Source organism: Apis florea, unplaced genomic scaffold (genome assembly GCF_048593485.1).
Source record: "Apis florea isolate Af1SG1 unplaced genomic scaffold, ASM4859348v1 contig_3587_pilon, whole genome shotgun sequence".
NCBI lineage: Eukaryota > Metazoa > Arthropoda > Insecta > Hymenoptera > Apidae > Apis > Apis florea.
The window spans coordinates 3,691,781-3,711,540 of NW_028256789.1; the positions used below are offsets into that span (position 1 = coordinate 3,691,781).

The window sequence follows — 19,760 nt, forward strand, 5'->3', positions numbered from 1 at the left end:
CAATTATTCATCGAGTAACGGACGACCCACGAGGCATGCGACGCGCTTGATTTTTAAAAAAAAAAAAAGAAACAACAACGCGTCGCGTTCCGGGCGATCGTTGGAATTCTTTCTTCTTCCGTCGGTCGATCGTTTCCCTCTCCAAACTTGTAGAAAAAGAAAAATCGTTCGATTATCAGTTTTTTTGCCTTGCAAATCGTTTTTCGATCAATTCAAAGCTAATGACGCGATTATTCCGCATCCTCTCTTTGTGTCGACGCACTCCCACGTTTTCACTGTTCGCGACAGGGACGAGAGGTTTTCGCGGTGACGACCGAAAACGAGAGTCCTTCTTCTCGAGCTTGGGGAAACAATGCGGGGGTAATTAGAACGCGCGTATTTATCGAATCCTCCATCCATTCCCTTCCCTTCCAGGGAATATAATTTAACGAGTAGTTCGAAATCGTTCTCCGCCAATTCGAGGATCTTCTCTGTTTCGTTTAAACTTTCGATTCATCGCTCTTTGCGCTTCGAACGAGAGGTGTGTTGTTAACCTTCTCGAATTAAAGAGCCGAAGAAACTTTTCAACCGTGTTTTCAAGCTCGTTTTGGATACTTGTGTATCTTTTTAAACGGAGGGAAACGGAGGTTTTGAATAGCGATGGCATCGATAGCACGGTACGTGTCGAAGTTTCATATGCTCGCAGTATCCATTTTTCGAATCATCGGCTTAGCAGCAATCATCGCGACCAACGTGATAATCCGACAAAAATAAGAACATAGAAGTTTTATATAGTTCGATTTGATATCGGAGAAATAATATCTAAAACTTGATTGCTCGTATCGAAACTTATCGATATAGACTCGATTCTCTAACGATTTCCAACTTGCGAGAGCTATTCACTTCGATTCGATCGAAGTGGTAATTAAGTAAAAATAGGGGGAAAAAAAAAAAAAATGTAGAAATCGCAAGGTAAATGATGCACGATCGTAAAACTGGAAAATAGCGGAACGAGCGAGTAGAGAGTGAGCTTCGTTCCCTCCTTTCGGAGATTATCTTCGGGCCGGAGTTAATCACCGTTCGGCTCGGTGATTTGGAGGCATGGCGAGGCATCGATAGTGCAGCGAACTCGATCTTGGCTCTACACACTTCCGCCGGAAGCTGCCACCCTGAAAGTTATTCGAGCGTGCCCGATCGGTTGCGTGATCACGAACGACGTGTCTGTTCTCCTCGTCTCGATCTGTTCGCGTATCCGCGTAATTTAGCCTTAATTCCTCGACGCTCTTTCTGATTAATCCTTATTTCTCTCTCTCCCTCTCTCTTTCTCTCTGTTTAAATACAACTTTTTCTTCTGATAAAAATTTCCCTGTCGACTGGACGCGTAGGTAAAACGCGATACTTCATCCGCCATTACTTTCTTCCTTCGCCTTTTTTCGCGAGCTTCGAGATCATTACTCGAACGATCCACGAAGGAGATGGGACGGTGAATGACGTTGATAGATCGAGAACACCGTCCACTCATTACGCTGAATATTCATCAAGGCGAAACCTCTTTGCTCGGTGAATTTAAATCGAGAGCAACTAGAGGGTGGAGGAGGAGAAAGAGGGAGGGAGGGAGGGAGGGAGGAAGAAAACGAGAAATTCGTGACTTCCTCGAAATGATTCGTAGCAGATCGGGAATACCGATCTTGACCCATTCGACGAAAGATCCTCGGGCTTCTTTAAGCGACCAGAGACGCTCTCTCTCTCTCTCTCTCTCTTTTTCCCTTCCTGGCCATGCCATGCCGGCCTTTCGACCGATCGATATTCCGTCCATGTGCCAGTGCAAACAGAAATTCAATCTGATCGTGCTTCGAATCATCTCCCCTCCTCTCACTGACCCAGATTATTATCTCCATCGGTGCTCCTATTTTTAATCGGTCGATCGTGTCGCGTTTGGCACTGAACTTGCACCGTTTCGATTAAATATTTCGCCACGGTTGGAAATTCGAAGAATAGCCCCTTTTTCGTAAATCGTAAAAATCGCCTCGAAACGAGACGATATCCATCCGTCGTTTGCGCCATTCCATCCAACCGTGTTTCCCTGTAACGATGATATAATAATGTAGAGCGCACGTGAATTTTGGCCGCGGTTTTATCATCGGATTCGACGGAACGATTCGAGGATAGAAACGGCGAGGGATGCAAGAGGCCCGGTCGAAACTTATTCTCCTATAAAATTTAGAATCCTCTCGAAGAGAAATCTTCGACTGTCTTTTTCCGCGAGGCCGAAAACCGACCTCCACTTTTCCTCGCTTCTTGTCGCCTTTTGTCCCAATTTTCGGCCTCGATAATTCATACAAAAAAAAAAAAAAAAAAAGAAGAAAGAGAAGAAGACAAAAGAGGATCTTGGAACGATACTCGATGGCTGTTACTCGGTGTGTGTCGCGAGTTGAGAGGCGAATCTTTTTTTAAGAGGGGGGGAGGAAAAACGCGGGGAAGAAACGGGCGAGTTTCCGAACGGATAGCTGCTCCAATTTTTCTCTCTCCACTTTGCTCATCCCCCTTAAAAGTAGTTCTTCCGATCTCTCGTTCGAAAGAAACTTTTGTTCCTCGAACGAACAGTCCTCGCCCGCCTGCGTTTAGCAGACCGTTCTCGGTGATTCAAGGAAGAAAAGAAGGGGAAAAAACGTGGAAAATGAAATGAAGAGCGAAACCGGATCCATTTGTCTACGCGGATTTAACGAAAACCCACGATCAATTCCAAAAGAGAGACAACAAATCGGTGTGTGTGTTTTATGCTCGTATAACTGTAACGATACAATATCTACTACTTCGTTAAAAATGCGAAAATAGTACGGGAGTAGTTGGTAAAAATAGATAAACCGATATCGGTGATAATCTGGGTCAACCGAGAATGAGATTGATCGGGCGAAACCGCCGACGGAGAATCGAAATTCAACGCACGACAGTGTCGGATAGACGGAGGCTGGTGGTGGTGGCTCATAACTCGTTCCCGATACGACAACAGGGTGGTTGTTCACCCTGGGAGAAGCTCGTTCGAGGCGGTTTCGATTCGATTAAAATCGCGTGACCACCCCTTCGAATCCCACGCGAATCGCGGCTAACTTCTTAACGATTCCTCGATTCTCGTCGTAATTCGCTTTTTTTTGGGGTCGTCGATCGCGAGCGACCAGTCTTTCTCGAATTTCGTAACTTGGTTTCGATGTTATTTTAAATATTTCGATTTCGAAGAGAGGGACGACGAAAGAGAAAGCACAGAGAAGGGAGTAGAAATCGTCGAGTTTGCGATTTTTGCACAGGTTCTCCTCTTTCTCGACTTCTCAACGAATTCGATTCGTTATTTCGAGTTTAAAAAAGAGAAGCACAGTAGCGATTTTCGAATCAATGTTATAAAGAAGAAGAAGAAGAAGAAGGGAGAGAAATAAACGACGAAGGAAAGGAGGGAAAATAAGTGGTCGAATATGCGCGCTGAATATCGAGCTCCCTCGTTCTGGAATCTCACAATTTGTTGTTCCAACGAAAAGGAGAAATAAAACGTGGAAATAACTTCCGCAGAGAAGCGGTGGTGGCGATCGAGCACGGCGTTCAAATGCGCAGCGAGGGGAGATTATCGCGGGGAAGCGGCGAGGAACAGGTGGAATGTTGACCCAGTGATCGCGAGTGTGCTGATTTGACATTCTCCGCGGGCGAAAAAAATGCGGAACGGCGGCCAGGCGCAGCAAACGGCGGTGATGGCGCCGCCTCACTTGAACGGTTCCGCGCAGTTCGTTTCGGCCGGTTACGTGGGCTACGTGGCGCGTCAATCGTGGGGCCAGTTTCAAGGGGGGCCCCAGCATCCCAGGAACACGGCCAGGCCTCTGTCGCATCCGCCCCCGCCGCCCTCCAGAAGGGGGGAGAGCCAAAGGGCTTCCGGCAACGGATCCGCCAATCCTAAGAGCGCGTCTCTTCTGCATTCCTCCAAGCCTGGAACGCACAGGAGTACCACACCCTCGGTGAGTGACGTCGGCCAACGTCTTTTATACGTCATCTTTCTTTCTTCTTATTTTTTCTTTTTTCCCGTGAATTCCGTTAGAATTTGCGCGAATTTCGTGATTCGGAACGGAAGAGGACAGGATTGCGAGGGAAGGAAGGATGGGGATAGAATTATCGGAGTTTATTCGTTTACACGCGTTCATACAGGGGGAGGAAGATTATACAGGAATCGTCGTTTATCGGTTTACGCGCGACCAGGTTTTAGTCACCGCGTGCGAGGATAAAGCGGGCAGAGAAAGAGAAAGGCAAAGGAGCACGAATCTTTTTTATGCGTGGCGAGTGTGTGGAAAAACACGGCGTGGAATACCGTATGAGGCTTAAAAAACCGATCGTGAAGGAATGTCGAAAAATCTACCCGGTGGCGTATCTATCCGATGGATTCGACGAATTGAGACGAATCTCTTCCCTAAGTATCGAGAAATGTTTTCCTTCGAGCGGATGGAATCAACGCCACGCGTTGATCTTAACGAATGTACGATCGTCTTTCCAGAGAGAGAGAGAGAGAGATACCAGTTTTCTTCGTGAAAACTTCGCTTAACCCTAACCTCAAAGTCCCGTAGGCAACCCGAGACAGGACGCGATGCTAGAAAGTGGTCTCGGTGTTGCGTTTCAAGCAATTCGATCGAATGCTTCGAAGATGGACTGCCACCGAGAATGGAACGGAGAAGAAACGGTTCCCCAAGTAATTTGCGGTTGAACGAAAACCGATACCGGCTGTCCGTTTCTTCTCATTCCCCTTGACAGAAGAAGAAGAAGAAAAAAGAGAAGGAAGTGCATTATGAAGTTGGAAAAAAATGTTCAAAAACCCAAGAGGATTGGATAAGGAAGGAAGGAAGGAAGGAAGGAAATTTGTCCCAATTCAATGGATGGATAAGAAACCATTTCTCGCTTCCTCCTCCACTTTTTCTCCGCGAACATTTAGCCGCGAGTAATCGAGGAAAAGCTAGACTCGAACGAGGAGAGAAGATATCGATAAAAGAATCCGTCTTATACATATTATCCCGGTGCAATGAGGAAATACCGGTGTAACAGGATTCCCGAGGACCGTAAGATATCTCGGAGGCTGTGTGCTCCTTTTTTCTTTCCCCCTTTCGCGCGAGAACAGCCGAGGCCAGCGCAAGGTCGGCTCCTTCCTTTTATTCCTCCACGCGCCTCCAAAATATTTATTTTGGAGGAACGAGGATTTCGATCGTGCCAGTCACTCGAATTCCAAACATTCTCTCGTACATATTCCCGTGGTTTGCGAAAAAGATAGACCTCCCCTCCCCTCCCCTCCCCTCCCCTCCCCCGCCGCGCTTCGAATCTAAAACTATTCCTCGATTTGCGTGTTTGGCTTTGGAGGACGCGCTGTGTCCGTCGCGATTTCAATCGTTGCATTCCGCGCATGATCGTCCATATTGTATCGGCGTTCGTGCGTCGGCATACATAAATAAACAGGCACGGGTGTGTATCGGTGAGTTTCTCGCGGCACCAAGTATCGTTCTTCAAGCGAGAGAGGCGAAGAGTGGCCCGTGAGCCGCATCGAGAAGCGTGGCCGGCCGGCTGCTGCTGCTGCTGCTGCTATTCCGTTAGATTCCGTCGAACTTTGTATTTCGCTCCGCGGTGTATATTCGTTGAACGTGTTTTGTCGGTAGCGCGTGCTGGCTACGCTTCTTCGAATATTAATATTCCATCCAGCGTTATATATTATCGCTCCTCGTTCACTTATGCATTAACCACGAGGCTGGTGGAAGAAACAGTTAACCAGTTAATGTTTCATTTATCGTTTCCTTCCTCCGCGAAATAAGAAGAGCATAAGACGAGTCTCTATCCTCTTTGAAAATGAGGCGGGGGAATAAAGAATTCCAGACTGATAAAGTTGGCGATCGAATTAGCAAGCTTTCTGGCGGTGCTTTCGAGATAATTAGGGATAACGTAATAATTGTCGTCGAGGCAACTCGTTTAGGGAGAACTTGGGGGCGCGTCTGTGTCATCGTCCCTCTGCACGCCGTGAATTCGAACGAATCCCTTCCTCCTCCTCCTCCTCCTCCTCTTCTACAATTTCCGTTCAATTCAATCTTTGGAGAGAAATAACAACGAAACGAAATGAAAGAACGCGGATACCGAGAAAAAGAGAAGGGGGGTGGGGAGGGGGCATCTTTTGAAATTAGAAACGCGTGCGAGAGTTTTTTAACGCGCGTTTTGATCTCGTTATTAGAGCGAGGAGGCCGCAGGGGAACGCAACGCGTGCTGTTTGCCGCCGATTTTCGTTTACTTCGCAGGCACGCGACGCGCGGAAAGAGAGAGAGAGAGAGAGATGAGATCGAACCCTGAAAACCCGCCGTTTTGAAACTTTAATTTTTCTCTCCGCCTCCCCGATAAATTACTCTCGCAACAAACGAGGTCGGACGACACATGGCGCTAACGCGCGCGCTCGTTGAACTACTTTCGAACACCGTTGAAGTTCACCGAGCGCGGCCGAGCCTCCTCTTCTCGAGCCCAGAATCCTTCTCACCGGCCCGTTCCCCCCTCCACCACCATCCATCGTAAATTGGATTTTTATGGAAATGCCGCGTTGTAACGGCGTGCCAACCGTCGCAGAAATCTTCCACAATTACCTAACGACCCCGTTAGAAAATCGTCTTGGTCCACTTTTGCCCGCTGCGCGTCGCTTCGAGGAATTAACACGAATTTTTTTCTTCCTCCTCCTCCTCCTCCTTCTCCTCTTCTTTTCGCAAACAGGATTGTCCCGCATTTCGATTCGATCCAGCTTCCAACGATGCCTCATTGTTTATCGTCGCACGTGTCTATTTATCGTGGCAAAGATCTATCGAGATCTTCTCTTCTTCTCGTCGATACTTTGAAAAAGAGAGAGAAAATAAGATGACAAGGGAAAAGAGAGATCGATCGATCGATCGAAGGGCACGATTAAAAATACCTTCTCCGTTTGACCGGGCACAGAACCGATCTCCTGTTACTTTCTCCCGGCCGAAGTTAAAGGTCGGTGGTCCCTTTTCATCGGCTCGACTCGTGTCCGTGAAAACGGTTTTCCACTTTCCCTAGCAATTCGATCGTGAATCGATAATTGATCAGGTGGAAAAAAGAAGTTGGCTGTGAGATTTTCGACCAACTCGTCGACTTGTTAAGCGGCTTCGTATCTTGGAGGTGTGGTACGCGTTGTAATCCCGTGGCGCCAGATTTTGTTTGCCCGTTCTATTATTGCCGATGTTGACTCTGCTGATTGACCCTAGAACCGGGTGGCTGCGATATAATACGAACCGTTCGCAGCATCCGTCTCGTCGCATTAATCTCGCTTGCTTGCCTGGCTGTTTAGTCGAAAAAAAAACGTGGCTGGTAAACTAAATGATCTCCTCCTCGGTGGTGGAGGAATTGCGAATGTTGCAACGGCGTGAAATCTCGCTACGGAAATTTGTTCGTGAAATTGGAACAATAAGCAATCTCTGACGGCGGAAAATAACGGAAGGTTGCTCATCGATTTTAACCGCTCGTTCTTTCAAGAGACGAACGCCGTTTGGAAGCGGTGAGTCGACAAGACGGATAGCTCCGGCTCGCTAAAATAGACTTGTAATGTTGCGAAAGTCTGAAGCGGCGTAAGGAAGTTGGCAAACGAGGTTGGCTTCGACGTTCGTCACGAGGATATATTTCGCTTATACGCGTTTCAAAACTTAACGACACGGACGCGCATTCCTCTTGATTCGATTCCTCTTCTCGAATTCTTCTTCTCTTTCTGCACCTCGATCGACAATTTTTCCACGAGAAATTTTGGAGAGAGAGAGAGAGAGAGAGAGAGAATGACAGTGATTCTATCGCACAATCAATGTTGTGGAAACGTTAATTTTACACGGCGTCGGTCAATTATATAACATGGAGCGAGCATAACTGGGTTGGCAACGATACGAGGCGTAACACGCGACCCTTTTAACACGAGGTTGTTGGATAATTCAGTTTCGGAGTGGATCAACTTGCCCATCAGAATTTCTCGTCTGCTACGAGGAGCGGAGTAACGTAACAGGATCACCAAGTTGGGGAAAACAACAGACGCGCGGCGCTCTGCGCCAACTTTCTCGCTAATTGTCTGACCACGCATCGGTGTAATTCGCTGCCTGGGGCGCGTCTCGACCCTTATCAGCTCGAGGGGACAGACGGAGGCATACACGCGTATCTTACAATTTTTTTTTTTTTTTTTTGACCGATATCTTCCTCGTTTCCCTGGAAACGTGCAATCTTCGATTTACGAGTGAGTTCTCGCAACGTATCTTTTCTTTACGCGCACCTTGAGAAATATAACGTAAAACGAGGCGGCTTATTGCTCCGATTTTTTCCTCCGCTCGATCGAAATTTCTTCGTGTCGTGAGGAGAAATAGCGTGTGGATGGATGAAAAAGAAAAATGATAAAAACTTGGATCGTTCGTTCGACTTTACTTTCTTAATCCCAGCGTAGTAATAAAAGGCGTTTAATTGTTTACGCCTGTAAAACGCTCGAAGACGAGGAAGTGAGGAAGGTGAAATGTTTGATCGTGTTCCTTCTTGACGTTCCAAAAAATGAGCAAGGGAGATCAAAAAAATAAGTATCGAACGTAAAGAGTAAAGAGAACGAATTATTCGATATTCGAGTTTAGCATTGAAAAAGGTCTTGTTTCACGTGAAAGTCGCAAGGGAAAAGGTCGCGCTTTCCACTTGAATTTTCCCTCGAGAGGCGAGTCACGGATCAAATTTCCAATGGATAACAACGTATTTCACAACGATTAATAATAAAAAGAAATGAAAAGCAATCGATAAATCAAAAGATATGACCAAGAATCGAATATAAATTAAAACTCTCTCGATTATACTCTCGATCTTTCTCGATTATATCATCAAGGATTAAGAAAACCTGTAGAAAATCAGAAGGAGAAACGTCTCTCTGTCAGAACGATGATCTTCAGCTTCCATTGTGCTTCAACCACCTATCTGCCGGCTCTCTGTGTCGTTGGCTATGTTCGTTAATTATAATTTGTGAGTTTCACGCGACAACCAGACGGGAAAAGAAGTTGTAAGACCTGTGCCCCACCTCTCCGCTTTTATTGCACGGAGCAACGTCACACGGACGTTGCAATTTGTCTCCTCGTCGTTCGTGCTCTTTCGTGGCCGGTCGTTCGTCCGTGCAACACCGTCCGTACGCAACCGATTTTCCATCCTTCTCCCCTCCTCTCCGGCCCCTCCGTTTTTCATCTCTCCTCTTGGCCTATCGGGAAACGCGAGTAGCGGCCGGCTCTAATCGCCGTAACGACAGCGGTTTACGCCGACGGGGGGGAAGGAGAAAAAATAAGGCAAGAAATCGAGGCCGTTCGAACTTGGTCGAAACTACTTGTTCTTTTTTTTCCACTCCTTCCCTTCCTCCTCCACCTCCATGATTCGCAAGCATGACGTTGGTTCTCTCTCTCTCTCTCTTCTCTCTCTCTTTCTCTCTCTCTCTCTCTCTCAAACTCGACTTCGTTTCTTCTTCTCCATCTACTTTCGTTACCTCTTTTCGAGGCAATTTCGATTTCGGCTACGAGATGTTTCCTTAAATGGAAACGTGATTGGAAAACGAACGCTTACTTGCCTAAATTTTCAACGATTTCGGATCTTTCGTATGTGTAGAGAGATCCGTGTCGAAATTAAAGCGAATGCGTGGCCCTCGGAACGAGAAAAATTTCGTCGAGATGAAAGCGGCGGCGATAAACGGACGTTCTCTTCTGTGTTTCTCCCCTCCTTTTTTTTTCTTTTTTTCTTTTCTTTTTTTTTTTTTTTTTAGAATCCACTCGGTGTGTTTGCGAAAGGCGCGCGCGTGGAAAGTCACGTAGATAAAAAGCTCGCATCATAGAGACCGGATTGAAGATAGAGAGGAGCTGACGGGGGTGGTGGGCGAGGAGTGGTATAAAATGCGCGGTAGACGGCCGGTAAAATGCGGAAAATCTGCTTTGCAAATTTTCTCACACGGTGGTGGTGGTGGTGGTGGTCCGAGCCAACATCATCACAGTCGCCAACGTTCGAACGGAGCGCGTTTCAAACGCGCCTCGATTAATTTTGCGGGAGATATCGATTTTATTCTCCCGGTTTTGCCGCTTTTACGAAACCTCCCCCTTCCCTCCTCCTCCTCCTCCTCCTCCTCTTTTTCTCATCGACGATCCTTTGATGATTCTTTTCTTCCTCGATATCGCGTTCATTGTTTCGTCTGTCCGAGCGTCGTTCATCGAGTTGCTTTTCTAGGCAACTAGGGACGAGAGATTACGACTGATGTCGAACCGAATCAACGGATTAGTCAGTCGATACGCCGCATTTCTCCGCTATCCGCTATGACATCACGTGTCATCGGTTAGAAAGGAGCCAAGGAGAACTGCATTTCTCACCGACGTGACTGCATTCCTCGACTTTCGAAGGACGTGCGGTTAGAAAGAAAGTCCCACGTGGATGGAGATTCCTCCTGGGACGAATCTTTTATTCCTCCTCCGTGAGCAGGATCGATCGGCGTAATTTTATCTCCCTGAGCCTATTCTCTCTCTCTCTCTCTCTCTCTCTCGCTTTACTAATTTTTTCAACACTTTGAAGCGTGAAAGAACGCTTGGAATTAACACGCCATTCGACTCACTCTACCCGAAGACATAAACTCGAATATATGGAACTCGATGGACGCCTGTATATTCTTTTAATTCTCTCCAAGTTCTCCCCGAGCGGGTTTTAAAAGTTTGTTAGAACGCGCCGTGTGCGGTTTCGGCTCGTTGAAACGAAATTTGGTAAAACGGTGTCCGCGATCTCGGAGCCAGGCCTCCGAGTTCAAATCCGTTCAAACTTTCGCCATTGTAGCATCCCCGCGAAGCATTTGGCAAAAAGCAAACGGCAAATTGCGGCTTTGCCAAATCCTTTCCTCTCCTTTCACTCCCCTCCCCCTCCCTCAGTCTCGTCGTCGTTACCTTTTTCGAATTTTCATCCGAAGGGAGATAATTTTCTGTTTCTGTTCCCAGAAGGTGGACCCCGAGCTGATATTCACGAAACAAGAACGAATTGGGAAGGGTAGTTTCGGAGAGGTGTTCAAAGGCATCGACAATAGGACCCAGCAGGTTGTCGCCATCAAGATCATCGATCTCGAGGAGGCGGAGGATGAGATCGAGGATATACAGCAGGAGATCATGGTGCTGTCCCAATGCGACAGCCCATACGTCACCAAGTATTACGGGTCCTATCTCAAGGTAAGTCGCGCGACCTCCCCATCTCTCTTCAACCCTTTCACCAGCTCTGCAAAAGATGCCGCGCATCGAGTAACAATTCTCTAGTAGCGTCGATACTTTGTTTTCATCGTCAATTGTTTTTTTTTTTTTTTTTTCTTTTTTTCTTTTCCAATAAACACACCGTTCCAAGCAACTCGAAGCGATCTCTCTCTCGATGCGCTCGTTTTTGGCTCGTTGAGCGGGAGAAGTCGCCCGTAGCGAAAGGATTAATTTCCGTGATTCGCGATACGCATTTTACCGTGGTGCAACAATAGTTGGGATAGAACGTCGTAAAACAAAATTACAGCGATGAAAATCGCGTGTGTTGAAGCGCGTGCGGCGCGTCGAATCGAAGCAGATTCGGTAGAAAAATACAGCCACGCCTTTGTGTCGCCGTTCCGTTTCGATGAATTTTCACAATATTTTCGGAGGAGCACCCTTTTTCGAAGCCCGCTATTACGAACACTCGGCCAACACGGATCCGTCATTTTTCATACGCGAGGAATGGGAAGGGCTCGACGGTCGGTTAACCATCGTTTCCGGGTGGACAGTGTCGCATAGACGCTTCCGCTTCCTGCCGCCGCGGGCAACGTGCTGCTGCTGCTGCTCGGTCGAAAGCCCGGTTAAATAAAATTGCATCGACCGCGGCACGGGTTCTAACGTTACAACGTTGTCGTTTTGCTCCCCTACACTCTTTGCAATGCTCTACATACGGGGAGGGGGGAAGGTACGCGCAAATTTAAAAACTTTGGAGAAGAGAAATTTCTCGCCTCTCTTATGGAGGAAGTTCGATCGAACGAATCTGCACGCGATTTGGCCGAAAGAAACGATCGGTGGAATCAAGCAAATTTTTACGCGTTCTCCTCTTTGTAAATTTTCCATTGGTATCTCGAGATGATTTTGAAAATACGGAGAGGCAATTAACGATCGCTAATGATCGCTTCGCGCGGCCATTAACGAAAGTTCTCCTCGGGGAACTTAATATCGGACACTGGTTCATTTCATAGGTAATCATCTTAATTTTCCGCTTCCCGAGGCCGGAAACGAAGAGAATCCCCCTCCTCCCTAATCCGTTTCCTCGTCTCCCAGCCTTGTTTCTACCCTTGTCTCGCAATTAACGCTCCCCCTTATCCCCCCTCGTAGCTATCATGAAGGATAATGATCGTTTTGATTCACTCTTCGCAAAGTGCATTTAATCGGTTCTCGTGTTCTAATGGCCTCGAATTATGCGTGTCCATGCACTGCCTGAAAACCACTTTTCATCGGATGCCAGACCGTCGTGTACATTGATCCTAAAAAAAAAAAAAAAAAAAAAAAACCAAGAGACTTGAGAAATTTGAAAAAAAAAAAAGAAGAAAAGACGTTACTTTTCTCGTTGCAAAAATTTGCATTCGATCGAAAAATTATTTATCGTTTCTTTTTCTTTTTTTTTTTTTTTTTCAACAGCTCGAACTCTTCTATTAGCATGGAAAAGAATTTATCGCGAAGCAAAGACGAGAGCGTGGATGTTCGTATGCATAAAGAGATTTTTTTACAGTTTACACGTGGCGGAGGGAAAATACGGGGCGTATTAAACGGATAGGATTAATCTGGTAGGATTGGCGGGTATTAGGAAAAGATTAGAGCGTTACGTGAGGAGCGAGGTATGTCTTCGATATTGATTTTTCGGAGGAATCGTCGTCGTAATAACGGCATTAAACTTATCCATCCTCGGCGGTGTGTTGCGTGGACGATCGTATCCCACGGCACGCGGCTATTGTGCCGCCATTAATCACAGCCGCGCGCACAAAAGGATCCTCCATCCTCCGCAATCTCATTCCCGATACGTATTCTCCATCGATGCCGCGGAAAGAGATGCGAAACGCTGAACAAAAGCATCGGCTTCTTCCGCACATTTCTTCGCTCGCCTACGCGAGATTTCATTTTCCCCTACGCTACCCTTCTTTCGCACCTCCTAAAGATCCTCCTTTTCCTTTTTCTTTTTTTTCCTCTCCTCTTCCCTCCATCCCAATCCGATGCAAAGAAGGATCGATGACAACACATCCGTGACAATTGTCGAAAGTAAGCGATGCCCACGCGACGAATTAAAATTCAGTTGCAAAAGACTTGGTGTGTTGCGAATACACGTTGAATGATTTCTTTCTATTCCCTCGATGTTTTGCATGTATGTACTTAACACAAGACTATACGACATAACGGATAATAGAACATTAAAACGTTACAGTGTAATATAAAATACATAAAATAATTCACTCTACGATATTCCATTCCACAGTCTGCGTACTCGATGTTTCCTGTAAAACGAAATTATATAAATTATATTTTGTTCGGAATTTACTCGTACTGAAAACTTTTGCGACTAACTGTACACTCTTATGTCGTAGCTTAACGGATCTATCCAGTTCCTCCCTCCCTCCCTCCTCCCCCCCCCCTTTTTTTCCCTCCCCTTCTCGATCTTCCCCCACTCGAAGAAAACCTCCTCATTAAGTTCGTCGACAACAATTGCTGCAAAATATATCATCCCCCTCCTCGCGAAACATTTTATATCGTCCCTCGATTTTTTTTTCCTTCGACGAGAATCCAGCCCACGAATATCGATTTCAACCCTTTCCATCAGCGTAATGAACTAAAGGTTAATTCAGGTAGCTGCGTGGGCGAGGTGAGGAAGAAAGGCAGCGGGCGAATGAAAGGCGCTATTTTTTTCTGCCAGTTTAAAACTCGGGCGTAGCCGTGAGTTTTTCCTTTTTCCTTTTCTTTTTTTTTTTTCCCCCTTCCTTCGAGCTGCAACACTGACGCTGTATTTCCCCGGGTTTCGAAATCGCGAGAAACGATGGCTGGGATCCGAGAAAAACGGGGGGGGGGGAGGTGTATTTCGACTCGGTGAGCAGGCCGAGGCGAGCAATAACAGCGATCGCAGACACTCCTTAACGTTTCTCAATCCGGATGCATCGAGGATGATGAGGGGCGTCTCGTCTCTCTTCGCTGCCTTCGCTTTTCCTCCCCTTTCTCTCTCTCTCTTCGCAAAAGCGGATTATTATTGTTCCCCGCGTGCCTGTGTGTTGAGAATGCCATTTATTTATTCTCCATTTTTCGAATCGTCGTTCATTTAACGCGAGTAATTACGAAACGCTCCCAATCGAATATTTTTCCAACCCTCCCCCCTACTTCTCACTCGATTATTCGATTATATTAATTGTTCCTCCGTCTCGGCTAACTTCAACTTTCAACCAACTTGCTCGCGCAACTTGTCGTGTTTGGAAATAATTAATCTCTCCTCCCTTGCGTTCTCCTTTCTTTTTTTTTTTGGAGAGAGAGAGAGAGAAAGAAGGAAGGAGGAAGAAAAGGAGTCGTTGTGGCGATTCGAAATATTATCGAAAATACGGGATCCAGGCGTCGAGAATCTTGCTGCCGTTCCCCGTTGCCGCCTTTATTCTCCATTATGCTCGGTTCATTGTTTCTCGAACAAAAGACGATTCTCCGTGGCGCGTACTTGTGCCGGGAGCTCAGACTGGAACGAGCATCTCAGATTTTATGAATGAATAAATCTAATTGGACGCTTATTACGGGACGCCGTTTCAGGCCTCGAAAGGCTAAAATTGCCGGCCTTTTAACCAAATTGCGCGTCCTTGTCCTTCTTTTTTTTTTTTTTTTTTCCTTTCTTTTAATCATCGATCACCTTCCGCGAGGTTTCCATCTTCAGTTCGGAAACGGGACTTGCATCGATCCGATTGAACGGACAGCAGAACTTGGAAGAAATTAACTATGACAAAATTAATAATTATTCGAAGGAAATAGTAGGTATAGTCCCGAGATAAAGTCGACTTTATGTAACGGGTTATGTCGTCCATTCGCGACCAAGCCTCTCCTATTATTAGCCGACCAATTTTCTAATGGCTCCGATTTGCCTGATTTGACCACGATCCAAGAATCGACAACGCGTTGCCGCGCCTACTCTAAACAACCGACTAATTCCGATCCTCCCTTCCTATTCCCAATTATCTCCCAAATTATACGCTTTCACTTTCACGTTGAACATTTACCAATCGCCGATTCGTCGTATCCTTTGTGCGGAAGAAACAAAACTGAATCGCTTCGTATGGAACACGTTCTAAATCGAAGCGTTGCTCAATTTCCAATTTCTTTTTCGCGGAAGAAGGAAAATAATTGTCGAAATTTAATAAAAAAAAAAAAAAAAAAAAGCGCAATGAGAGGAGAGGATATTTGAACGAGTTCAGCGAGGATTAAAAGGATAAGAATAATCGTGTGGTGATTTCGAAGAAATATTCTTCTAAAGCCGGTGCAATTATTGCTTCGTTTCGGCGAAAATAGGAGGAGCACGGCGGGCGAGGAGAGAAGATTAATTCCGTGGGATCGTTGATCACTGCCTGCCACACGCCTGCCGTTTTGCGAAACGCGGGAACAAAAGGACACTCGCGATAGGGAGAAGCGAAATCGGCCATTAATCACACACGTTCGTCCACCGTTCCTTCGCTTCTTCGCGGCGACACTCCGCTGTTTTCAACCGCGCCTCCTCCCCTTCTTCCTCGCCCCTTTCTTCCCATTCACGAACACGGCGCGACACAATGGAAATCGCGCAATATTTGCACGGCCATTCATTTTCTCGCGCTTATCTCATCAGCTGCTTTTCCACAGATGGTGGACACGCGGGTCGAAAGGCAGTCAATCGCGACTACCTCTATGCTCTTATGCTTTAATTTCATCCTTAGTATCGAAATTTCTAATTGGCAGACAGAAATTCGCGACACATTTCGCTCTCGGATGTTTTTTTTTTTTTAATACGACGCGACATTCGTTAAAGCGAAAAGCACTTTCTTCCCCATCCTCTTTTTTTCTTTTTTTGTTTCACCGTCTGTATGATCCGCGGGAGTAAAAACTTTTCGCGAAACAAGCAACTATTTTCGCTCTCCCCCTCTTTTTTTCTTACATCTGAAAATCGAATCTTATTATTAAACACGTTCCCGTATCAACCGTTTTATTTATACAGGATCTGATCCCTAATCTTCGCCTGATCCTCTTCCTTGATTAAAAATATCTTCCTCGTCTAACGCTTGTCCTGCGAGAAAGAAGAAGCATTCTTTCTCTCCAGAGAAAGGAGAGGGAGAAAGAAATTGAAGAGGCAACTTGTTCTCCCCGCACGTCGAGGCGAAATCCTTGGGAAGCGGAAAAAAGGAAGAATGATAATACTTGGAGCGAAGCATCCAAGAAAAAGCATCGCGCGACGTTTTTCCTCCGCGACCGCCCCCTCTCTTTCGAGCGTGCGAAGGGGGAGGGAAGCTGCGTCTGCCCGGATAGGGGGATGATTTAGCAACCCCTCTTTCTGGTTCCGCGGAAGGGTGGTGGCCTGGTTGAAAACCAGGTTGAACGAACCCTCGCCAACCCACCTACGTACGCGCGGTGGATCTACATGAGAATGAACGCGACCGCCTTCTGACCGTGCTGGGACGATGATAAATGGTGCCCTTTTCACGCCCTCCCCACACGTTCGTCCGAACTGGACCAGCACCGCGTGAAAATTATACCCCCATAAAGTGTCAACCTCTTATCATCCCTCGACGACGAGTGGGACACGATCGAAGAAAATGTTGCCGCTTCTCTCCCCCTTTTGATTTATAGCCTCGATATAATATCTGGCCCGAATGATACTAATGGATTTCCGTAACAAATTCTTCTTCTTCTTCTTCGATATCGCGATACCCATCGTCGTGATATCGTTACCAATTTCTTCGTTGTAATGATGTTCCTTCTGACTGGATTCAGTATTTTTTTTTTTTTTTTTCTATAGATATCTAGATAGGAAAGATAGTTATTGAAAGGTAAATTAATTGTATGCGATTAATTTCATTCGCTGATATTAAGGATAAATAATTTCGCACGTTATTTTATGATATGATATCGAGATCGAGACATATTGTGTGTGTGTGTGTATATATATATATCAAGGTTTCACGGGAGGCCAGCTGTGAAAGATTGCATCGATCCATCATCGATTAAATTTATTTGTCTCCATCCGGTTACCTTGACTATCGTTTTTCCATCGCTCGAAGATGATCGAGCACAACGTATCGAGTCATCGTGTTGCTTAATGACTCCTTCACAACCCGGTGACCAAAGAGCGCGAATCTTGAGCATCCTTGTGCACAACCATTGATTAATCCATCGATTAGGATGCGATTATCGGCTAAAGCCAATGAATCATCTTTCAACCGGTGCAGAACGATTGGACATGGATGTATAATTATCGATAAAAGATTAACGTCAGCAACGAAGAAATAGCGGTTCGAGAATAGCGTAAATATCTAAATTTCTAAATTTGCTCGATCAAATCTATCGTGGATCAAATATCATGGAAGCAAGTGTGGCAAGTGTTTCCGAGCCCTCCCCCCCTCTTATCCCCTAGTTTCCCAAAAATAGATCAGCCTCGCGTTAAACGCGTTTATTTTCGCTTTAATTGGCCTCATCCCCGGATTTTCATTAACTTTAATTCACGACGTGTGTGTACATATAATTGGCGTCGTCACAGCCACGATTCGAGCGGAAAGATTGGCCGACAATCCCGAGGCCGAGACACACTGGCAAAGTTTCCAGACACAAAGCAAAGGATGTTTCGCGATGGATCTTTCTCTTTCTGTTTGCAGGGAACGAAACTATGGATTATCATGGAGTACTTGGGCGGCGGCTCGGCCCTGGACTTGATGAAGGCCGGTAACTTCGAGGAAATGCATATCGCGGTGATATTGCGCGAGGTGCTCAAAGGGTTGGATTATCTTCACAGCGAACGGAAGCTCCATCGCGATATTAAAGGTGCAACGGGAAAAAATTTAAAAAAAAAAAAAAACAAAAAACAAAGAAACAAAGGAAAAGATTAATCTGCTCTTTCAAAATTTGTGAACAAACTGAACGAATATTTTTTCTTTTCGTTTCCTTTCTATTTTTTTTTTTTTTTTTTTTTTCGCCTCCTTCGACTCTCCTTTCAACTAACTTTCAATCCCGTTGCTTTTCAAGCGGCGAACGTTTTGCTGAGCGAGATGGGCGACGTGAAGCTAGCGGATTTTGGCGTTGCCGGACAATTGACCAATACGACCAGCAAACGAAACACATTCGTCGGGACGCCGTTCTGGATGGCACCGGAAGTCATCAAGCAAGCTTCCTACGATTCCAAGGTAATCGTTCAGGTTATATATCCCCGAGTTTCTCGGAGTTTCTCGGCGTATATTTCATTTTACTGTTTCTCTTCTCTCTACTCGAGAACATTACTCGCGAGCCCGTACAGTCCGGTCACGTATACCCAGAGATTTAATTTTATTACCCACCTCTTGACTTTCCATCTTCAACTCTGCTTACCTCTGTTTTACCTTTACTTTGACGTTCCTTCCCTTCCAAACCCTTTTTTTAAAATCCGACTCCTCTTCACGCAGCAAAATCATTTAAAGATCCATCATCCATCTATATATATATATATATTTTCATAGAAAAAGCAAAAAAAAAAAAAAAAAAAAGAATTATAACCGTTAAATCGATCAAGGAACGATCGAGATTTGCATTTTAGAAAAAGATTCTTTAGAAATCTATCCGATCCGTTACGCATCCTGCTGACCTCATATATGCATATATCGCTGTGAAACAATGTGTGAAAAGATGCGGAGAACGGTAGCTGCGATGATTATCGCTCGATTAACACCTCTTTCGACCTCTTAAAACGAAGGCTTGTTTGTGGCAGGCTGACATTTGGTCGCTAGGCATCACGGCGATCGAATTGGCCAAGGGAGAACCACCGAACAGCGAGCTGCATCCTATGAGGGTACTGTTTCTGATACCGAAGAACAATCCGCCCCAATTAACCGGAAATTATACGAAGCAATTCAAGGAATTCGTCGAGGCCTGCCTCAACAAGGATCCCGAAAACGTGAGTTCGATCATCATCCGGCGAGATTGTCCACGCGGCCGTTTCGTTGTTTATTAATTTTCGCGCGCGTTCTCTTCCCTCCGAGACAAGAATTTTCTGAATTGGAGCAAGAACCGTTTGGCGGAAGTTGTATAATAATTCTCCTAATTATCCGTTTCCGTTCTTGCGTTTCAGAGGCCGACGGCGAAAGAACTATTGAAGTTCCAGTTCATCAGGAAGGCGAAGAAAAACTCGTACCTGATCGACCTCATAGACAGATACAAAAAGTGGAAGTCGCAGAGAAGCGAGGAATCCGAGACGGAGAGCGAAAATTCGGACTCGTAAATTTCCATTTTCGTCGAATATTTTTTATCCTGCAGGGTGTTAATACAACTCTGTGTGCGGAATTCTTTGAAGGATTGATTCTACGGTGTCTGCTAATGAAACGAATGCTAATGAAAAAGGCTTATGCGGGATGGAGATAGAACGAGATGCTACCGTACCGTCTCTCACGCCAACGTATTCAACGTAGAATCAACTCTTCAAAGAATATAATATTTAACAGTATATTCAAAGTGTACTCGATTCGAAGAATACGATCGAGCTCTGGTTCCTCT

The 19,760-nt window shown here is 45.8% G+C and overlaps 1 protein-coding gene across 5 annotated transcripts in view; it reads left to right on the plus strand.

Annotated features, from left to right (window-relative positions):
* Positions 1-19,760, plus strand: part of GckIII (Germinal centre kinase III) — a 74,118-nt gene that overhangs the window by 52,301 nt on the left and 2,057 nt on the right. For 4 of the 5 annotated variants that reach the window (XM_086914247.1, XM_086914245.1, XM_086914244.1 and 1 more), the window contains 5 exons: positions 10,998-11,222; positions 17,897-18,062; positions 18,264-18,421; positions 18,979-19,164; positions 19,339-19,484. In XM_086914247.1, the coding sequence (XP_086770373.1) occupies positions 10,998-11,222; positions 17,897-18,062; positions 18,264-18,421; positions 18,979-19,164; positions 19,339-19,484 (881 nt within the window). Of the gene's footprint in view, positions 1-3,537; positions 3,975-10,997; positions 11,223-17,896; positions 18,063-18,263; positions 18,422-18,978; positions 19,165-19,338; positions 19,485-19,760 lie in introns of all 5 variants that reach the window. The other variant, XM_086914243.1, reaches the window with a different exon arrangement.